Consider the following 8,160-nt stretch of genomic DNA (forward strand, 5'->3'; position numbering starts at 1 on the left):
GGGCCCCGGAGGCCGGTTGGCAGCGGGCGCGAGTCCCCAGGCGCGCACACCGCCCAGCATGGGGAGTTGCTGCTTCGAAGTGCCCTCAGGCGGGCGTGTCTGTGCACAGCAGGGTGAGGAGGGTCTTTGACAACTCGATCTGTGCCGCAGTCACGTCGCCCCTCCCCCACAGACACACGCCCTCGGGCGGGAGCTGTGGGGTCTGTTCGTCTCCCAGGCACCTCCGCGGCCAAGAACGTAAATTCACGTCATAAACTTATTTAGAACGTTCTTCTCGATAGCGTTATCTTTCTGTCGGTATTTCGGGCTAATGACACGAACAGCAGCCCTTGTTTTCTGTGATGTAAGCCCGGACCGGAGCCGTCACAGGGACACCGCCATCTGGGTGACGAGGACCTGAAGGCCCTTGGGATGGAGGCGCGAGGAGCGCTGAGGGCTGAGGTGACTGCTGCCAGCACCGGGGGACGCGCTCGTGGAGCATCGCACGTCGGCGAGCCTGGCTCCGTGGGCACAGGCGGGCCAGGCGCCTCCACCCCGAGCATCGGGAGGAATGGAACCTGGGAGGCTGGGCCGGGCTGGGCAGCGAGGGGACGACAGTGTCCTCCACGAGCAAACACCAGGACACCGAGGAGAAAGCAGCGTCGATGAGATGCATGCGGCGTCTGTGCGGCTGTGAGGGTGACGGAGCCCACGGCTCTGTCCCCACGCAGCAGCAGCATGGGGCAGCAAAGCACGGTGGCGGTCACGTGAACAGAGTGACGGAGGGACGCAGCGAGACGCGGGGGCCTGGTCCAGGCAGGTGGACGCCGTCCGCGGGGTCCAGGCACAGTGGGCCACGCTGAGCTCTGCCCCCACCTCCAGGTACGACGTCTGCATCCTGGCGCTGGGACAGACGGGGAGCGGGAAGACCTACACCATGCTGGGCCCGCCCTCGGACGCTCCCCGCGACGTGGGGCTTGTCCCCAGAGCCGTGGAGGGACTCTTCAGGTACCTGGAGCCAGCGGCAGCGGGCGGGGCGGGGGGAACCGCTGCGCGTGGCCGTGTCCCCGCCCGCTCTGCCTCTCACGGGGCCACGCGTGTCCTTTGTGACGTGCGCCCTGGACGCTGCTGCTCTGTGCGTCCTGCCCCCAGACGCTTTGCTTCCCCAGGGTGAGGGCCGAGGGCTGCTTTTCAGCGCAGCTCACAGAACCCAGCCGACGGCTACGTGCGTGCGGGACGAAGGGACGGAGGGACGGAGGGACGGAGGGACGGAGCCGGCAACCGCGCACTTGACTTAGGGGTGGGGAAGGAGTCTTTCCAGGGGCTCCTTGGCCTTGCGCAGATGAGAAATTTCAGTTCTAGTTTAGGTTTTGTGAGGCAAAGACACGGCCTGTCACAGGAGGGGTGGGGCGGGTGCGGAGGCCCCTAGTGCGGGGCACTCCAGCTGGCGTGGTTCCTAGTTGGGGGCACCCCAGCTGACGTGGTTCCTAGTGGGGGGCACCCCAGCTGACGTGGTTCCTAGTGGGGGGCACCCCAGCTGACCTGGTTCCTAGTGGGGGGCACCCCAGCTGACGTGGTTCCTAGTGGGGGGCACCCCAGCTGGCGTGGTTCCTAGTGGGGGGCACCCCAGCTGACGTGGTTCCTAGTGGGGGGCACCCCAGCTGACGTGGTTCCTAGTGGGGGGCACCCCAGCTGGCGTGGTTCCCAGTGGGGGGCCCCCAGCTGGCTCGCGTGGCTTCTTGCTCCGCTCTGACCTTGGGGAGCTCCCAGCAAACCCGAATCCCAGGTTTGTCAAAACCCGAACTCTTCGCCAACTGTAATTTTTATCAGAGAATTTATTTTTTCTTTGATTTTTGTCGTTACTGTTCTGAGCTGTTCGTCATTAGGAGACATTGACTGTTCATTTTGTCCATGGCCCACATGTAGCTCCTGGTGAGACTCAGCCCAGTGAGGCCGGAGGAAGGGGCCCGGCCATAACCCCAAACACAGCAGCGTCCTGCCACCCTGGCTTCCCTGCTTCGGACGGGAGGCACACGAGTTGCAATCGCACAGGCCCCGGGGGGTGGGTCACAAGGACAAAGCAGGGCTGTGGGGCAGGGGCGCGGCCCTGTGGCCGTTCCTCCCTCGGCCCGGGCCCTGGGGTTTTTCTGTAAGTGCACATATCCTTATTTTTAGCCTTTTGTCCGGTCAGCACACAGCACTTGAGACACAAACCACCACGAGACGTGTCATTGTCAGGGGCCGGGGAGTCTGGGGAGGCCGCGGCACCGTCCGTGGGGCACGGCCTCCTGCAGCGGTGACTTCAGAGTAGGGGAACCGCGTTCCCGGGAAGGCGCCAGCCGCCCCGCCGGGGCTGCGGCCGTTCAGAGTCCCCGCTGTGTCTAGAATGCCCGGCGTGCCAGTGGCCGAACTGGCTGCTTCCGGTTGGACAAAGGTGAAACAGCTTTGTCCCCGAGGGGCTCACCACCGCCGCTCAGGGGTCCCCGTGCCTCGTTCCCTTGGCGTCAGGCGCGTGGCCGCAGCTGGGAGCTGGCCCGGCGTCTCTGGGGCCGGTGCCCTGTCGTCTTGGAGCCCCCTACCACGTTGTTCAGGGGCCGCCCGAGCCCCTCTGACGGCCCCGTCTCCGTCCCCCCGCCCCAGGCTCATTTCAGAAAACCCGTCGAGGAGCACGCAGGTCGAGGTGTCCGTCATGGAGGTTTATAACAACGACATCTTTGACCTTCTGGCCAAGGACGGTCGCACAGCGGTGCCTGGCGTCAAGCCCGAGGTGTCGACGACCAAGGAGGGCAGGAAGGAGGTGTCGCCGCTGACCCGCGTGTGAGTGCCCGCCCCATCCGCAGGTGTGGCCTCGGGCCCGGCCACCTTCACGGGGACCCCACGTTCCCTTCCAGCGACAAGTCGGTTCACCGTGTGTGTGTTTGCTGTAGAATCACCCTTCTAGGTCACGAGCAAAACAGTCTCTCAGAATGTCGTCATTAAGAGGGGACGGCACAGGGACTGTCCCCAGGTTACAGAGGAGAGACGGCCACTCGGTGACTGACATCCTGATAGGCCCCTGTGAATGCCAGTGTTCGGGGCACAGAAAGGGGTCATCTCGTGAGAGGGCAGGCTCCTCACGTTGGGGAGACGTTTTCCCGAAGGTGTCCGTACGCCGAGTCCGCCCGTAGGGCGTCTGTCAGGCTCGCTCGCGGCGGGCTTTGCCTGGACGGCAGGCCCAGAGGGAGATGTGGCGTCAGGGCCAGGGTGGCCCTCTGGGGCCTCACAGTTAGAAAGGGGCTCTGCGGGCTGTGCTCAGCGTTCAGAAACCCTGGGGTGCGCTAACCGTGGAACGTTTGACAGGCCGAACTTTCAGCTTTGAACGAACAGACTGATCCGAAAATCTCCCTCAGATCACAAGTTCTGATGAGCTCTTCTCGCTCATTAATTAAAATGGAGAAATAAATCAAACTTTTATTTCATAAATGATTTGGTAGACAAACTTTTAGGATTTTGGGGTCCTTGAGTGTCTAATAAATGAACGAACGCCAGATGCTGAGAAGGTGGGACCCTCTGACTCGGCCCCAAACGGCTGATTATTTTCGGGGAAAGCGGCTAGACAGCCATGTCGGGCCGGCTCCCGAGGGTGAAAGGTTTGCTTTCCACGTGTGCGCGGTTCGCTGCTCTCTTGAAATGGCACCTGCGTTTCCGTGAGGGGTTTCCGCAGCGGGGCAGAGGCTGCCGTGGGGCGGGCGTGGGCGGGACCCTCGCTCTGGGTTTGTCGCCCCCGCAGGGCTGTGTGCAGTGCAGGGGAGTGCACAGCGCTCATCAGGGCCGGTCTGCAGCTGCGGGCGCAGCATGCCACCGCCGTGCACGCGGCTTCCTCTCGCTCACACCTGATCGTCACGGTCACTGTGACCACAGCGCCCTCCTGCCACAGCTCCGGTAAGTGGCCAGACGCACGCAGGGTGAACCACACAGGAAGCGGGGTTGGGGGCTGTGGCCCCGTCTTTGGGAAGCCTGGAACTGAAACCCAGGAGGCCCCTGGTCCCCGAGGCCGGGCAGGAGGGGACATCGGGGTGGGGCGGGGGGAAACACCTTGTTTAACGAGGTCCGTCCGATACAGGAAGCAGAACAGCCTCGCGCGTGACGCTAAACGCAGTCTCAGCTTAGAGAGCGAGTCACAAGCCGGCACCTAAGGTGTAAAGGGCGGTTCTCAGGCTCCTTTTAAACGCCCCTCAGGCGCCTTTTCTGTGCTTTGCACGGAGAGGGTGCCCTGGTCAGGTTTAAGAGTCGCTCTGAGCCGCCCGTGCAGGGACAACGTGGGACAAACGAACACGGCCTCGGAGCAAAGGGCAGGGGGTCAGGGCAGCCACGGACGGTGTGGGGCAGCCGCGGGCTTGGCGTCCATGGGGCCGAGCAGCCTGTGCCGACGACGGGCCCTTAGGGCCACGGCCGAGCCCCGCTGAGGAGCCTCGTTAGGCTGCCACGAAGTGCCACTCGCTGTCACTCGGCCCCGCCCCGTGTGTCTAAGGGGAAGACACACGGCCGTCCCCGTGCGATGGCGCCCAGAGGCCCCGGTCACCCCGTCATCTCCTGTCGTGCCCGTGCAGCGGAGCAGCCGTGGAGCCCCACAGCGCCCCAGGAGGCCGGGCCCCCGCAGCCTGCCGCAGGGAGGAGGCGGGGTGCGTCCCGCAGAGCCTCGCCGGGGTCCCCGGGGGCCTCGCCCGCGGGCCCCGCAGCACACGCAGAGCAGGTGCACGCCAAGCTGCAGCTCGTGGACCTGGCGGGCAGTGAGTGTGCCGGTGAGTGGCCGTCTGCACCCGAGTGAGAAGCCTTTTCCAGGGTGACTGGGGGTGGGGACGTGACAGGGGCAGACGGAGCAGGCCACCGCAGGCGCCCAAGCTCGGGGACCCTCTGCAGGGGACCTTAGAGGCCTGTGCCGTCCTGCGGGCCAGTCCAAATCGGAGGTCGTGGCCCAGTGAGAGCGCCTCCCGCGGGCCAGGTAGGCGGTCGGAGGACCGTGTGGCGAGGGCCCTCCCGGCCGGCCCGCTGCCTCCTCATGTCCCTGTCCTCTGCTGCTCTCCGACTGCATCTCGCGGTCTCACCGCGTGGCTGGTCCCTGACTGTCCCAGGTGTGTCTGGAGTGACAGGCTCGGCCCTGAGGGAGACTTCCTGCATAAACCGGAGCCTGGCAGCCCTCGCGGACGTGCTCCGGGCCCTGTGGGAGCGCAGAGGCCACGTGCCCTACAGGAACAGCAAGCTCACCCACGTGCTGCAGGACGCCCTTGGTGACTAGTGTCCCCTACCGCGTGCCCCGGGAGTCAGCCGCTGTCCCCCTTCCTGTGGGGGGCGAGCTCCTCCCAGCCACAGCCTTGGGGCCCTCCTGGCTCCCTGCTCAGTGGTCTGCCCCCGGCGGCATTCCCAGCCACGTGCTTCCCTGCAGTGTGGTCACGGGCGTGTGCCGGCCAGCTCCTCCCACGGGGGAGCCCACGGGGGAGGGATGGAAGTGGGGTGTCCTAGGTCCCGGCGGGTGGGGGCCCTGGCAGTGTGGCTGGGCAGGGTGGGCGGAGGCCCCTGCAGGAGCCCGGCCCCCGCCTCCTGTCGGTCCTTACAGCAGAGGACAGGCCGGCGCCCCTCCCAGGACCCGCAGGGGGGCACAACTGCACAAGGGGTCCCATCCCCACCAGGCGCACCCCAAGCCAGTGTCGCCTCTCCTGAACCCCGGCTGGCGGCGGGAGGCTGCTGTCACTCGCGGGGTGCCCGGGGCGCCTGGGCCCTGCAGCCCTGCGGCCAGCACGGCTGACACAGCAGTGACCGGGCCCCCGCGAGGCCACAGCGCTGTGCTCCTTCCTCGACCTTCTCCCCAGCTGCGTGTTCTTACTGTTCTAAAGGAGGTGACGCGAAGTTGCTGGTGATGGTGTGCGTGTCCCCCTGCCTGAAGCACGTGGCGGAGACGCTGCAGAGCCTGGGGTTCGGGGTGCGGGCGCGGCAGGTGCAGGGGGTTGGCCCAGCCCGCAGGAGCCCCCGGTGCTGAGAGCTGCGGCCGCCTGTGGGGCTGGGCTTCCCTCGACCCCGCGCGCAGTAAACCTTCTTTCCTCGGACCCGACAAACCTCATTTTTTCCAACAAGCTGGCCATAAACGGTGACAGGCGCCGGAGCGCAGGCCGGGCCACGTCGTCAGAGCAGCACGTGGCCCGGCGAGCGGCCCTCGAGCAGCCCCCACCCTGGGCGGGCGGGTCCTCGGGGCAGTGCTGGGAGCAGAGGGGAGAAGCCATGCGGGCCCCACCGCCGGCTCCCATCCCGCACAGAGCAGGCCGCCGTCCCCGGCTCTGAGGCCAGCACCTGGGACCAGACAGGCCATCGTGGTGTCCCCCGCCCACAGCCCCGTCTCTCTGTGCAGCAAGGCCACCAGAGGTGCGGGGGGAGGCAGACACAGCCAGCTGTCCCCATGTCTGGCTGGCAGTCGCCTGACCAAGCCGCCTGGACACCTCCCGCACCCCTACCTGGGCCCACACACCCAAGACCAGGCGGGGAGGGGGAGACTCCGGGACACAGTGGGGGTCTCTCTCTCTCGTGGCTGAAACGGCTTCGTTCTGACAGTTCACTAATCCCCGTAGCCGTGGGGCACACGGACGGCCCAGCGCCTGTCCCTCTGGGTCTCAGCCACTGGGATGAAGACCGGCTCTTCGGAGTCCCTGGGCCTCTTCGCTGGGCTCCCAGGGAGGCGTGTCGCCGGGCCCTGGATGGACGCCTGTCTGTCCCCATGGGCCTGCTCCCCAACCCATGCAGCATTGTGGGGGGGGCGGGGCACAGAGCCAGCCAGCTCTTCTGGAGAAAGGGTGCCCCGTTCCCAGGCTCTGCCTCATGTGGGGTGGGTGACCTGGGGCCCACAGGGCATGAGGGGTGAGTCACAGGGTGCAGTGACTGGTCAGACGTGCACTCTGGGCCCCTGGGCCCCTGGGCCCCTGCGATGCTGGACACACCCCCCAAACGAAAGCCCACACCCTTTAGGACAGCACTACACGGGGCCCCGAGGCGTCCAGGCCCCAGGAGTCCACGCTCAACAAGCCCTTGGGGGTCCCCTGAATCTAGACCGCTACCTGCCCCCTGCACTCTGTCCAGACCTAGCTGGGACAAGCCAGGGGGCTGGTGGCACTTGTGGCCTACGCTTTGTCCAGCCAGCCACCGCCCGGGGCCCGGAAGCCGGGCTGGGCTTCCTCTTGGCCTCACGGACGAGTGGGGCGGACGTCGGGGTCTGCCTCATGTCCCTGCAGCCCCGGGTCCGTGGCCTCCTCACTGAGTGTCCCCCACATCGGGCGCCAGTCACTCAGCAGCTGGGACCCCGAACCGTCCTTTCCCGACGAGTTCAGCCCCGTTTTCCTGGAAAACACCTGTCTCGCCTCCTAGGCCTTTGTCCCTAATCCCTGGTCTCCACAGGAGGGAGGGTGGCTCCAGACTCTCCACAGGAGCCCCCCACCCCCGCCCCGTGCTGCAGGCTCCGCTGTCACCTCCCCAGGCACCCGGGTCGGGGGGATGGAGTCTGAGAGCACAGAGATCCTGCCTCGCTGGCTGTCCTCCCGCCACCTGGACAGCCAGAGGTGGCCTGGTCGCTCACAGACACCGCGTGACTGTCGGCGTCTGCACAGAAATGGGTACTGCAGCAGTGGGTTCTCGGGGGCACCAGGGACCCTGCTGCCTCATGGCGGCCAAGGGCACAGGGGCGATTGGACCAGGAGTGCCAGGAGGGGCAGCCTGCCCGTGAGAGATGGTCACAGCTGGTCTCCAGCCTGCCAGGCCCTTTCAGGCAGGTTTGGGGCTGGGGAGAGGCTCTGCCTGAGGAGCCACAGCGTGCCGCCAGCGCCCTCTGGTGGCAGTGAGGGATGCGCGCGGCTGGGAAGGAGCCCGCCCAGGACACTGAGCTCTCCAGGAAACCGGGAGGGGCCCGCGAGCTTCTGGTGCAGGCTTCTCTCTGCCACGTCCTCGCGCCCCCATGCCTGCCCGTGTGTGTGTGTGTGCGTGTGTGCACAGGGCCTGGCACACGCCATGCCTCCCTGCATGTGTGTGCATGTGTGTGCAAGTGTGAGTACACGAGCATGACTGCAGGTGTGTGTGCACGTGCATGTGGATGTGTACAAGTGTGTGCAAAAGCAGGGTTGTGTGTGCGTGTGCATGTGTGCATTGTGTACACGCGCGTGTGAGTGC

General features: G+C 66.2%; 1 protein-coding gene across 1 annotated transcript in view; it reads left to right on the forward strand.

The window, feature by feature from the left end:
- KIF25 (kinesin family member 25) overlaps window positions 1-6,389 on the forward strand; it is a 7,865-nt gene extending 1,476 nt beyond the window's left edge. The window contains exons 2-7 of the mRNA XM_025049078.1: window positions 862-987; window positions 2,620-2,796; window positions 3,749-3,900; window positions 4,569-4,760; window positions 5,091-5,246; window positions 5,850-6,389. Coding sequence (XP_024904846.1) covers window positions 862-987; window positions 2,620-2,796; window positions 3,749-3,900; window positions 4,569-4,760; window positions 5,091-5,246; window positions 5,850-5,992 — 946 coding nt within the window. The 3' untranslated portion in view covers window positions 5,993-6,389. The remainder of the gene's footprint in view (window positions 1-861; window positions 988-2,619; window positions 2,797-3,748; window positions 3,901-4,568; window positions 4,761-5,090; window positions 5,247-5,849) is intronic.
- Window positions 6,390-8,160: the final 1,771 nt, after the last annotated feature.

This window comes from Pteropus alecto, unplaced genomic scaffold (genome assembly GCF_000325575.1).
Source record: "Pteropus alecto unplaced genomic scaffold, ASM32557v1 scaffold195, whole genome shotgun sequence".
NCBI lineage: Eukaryota > Metazoa > Chordata > Mammalia > Chiroptera > Pteropodidae > Pteropus > Pteropus alecto.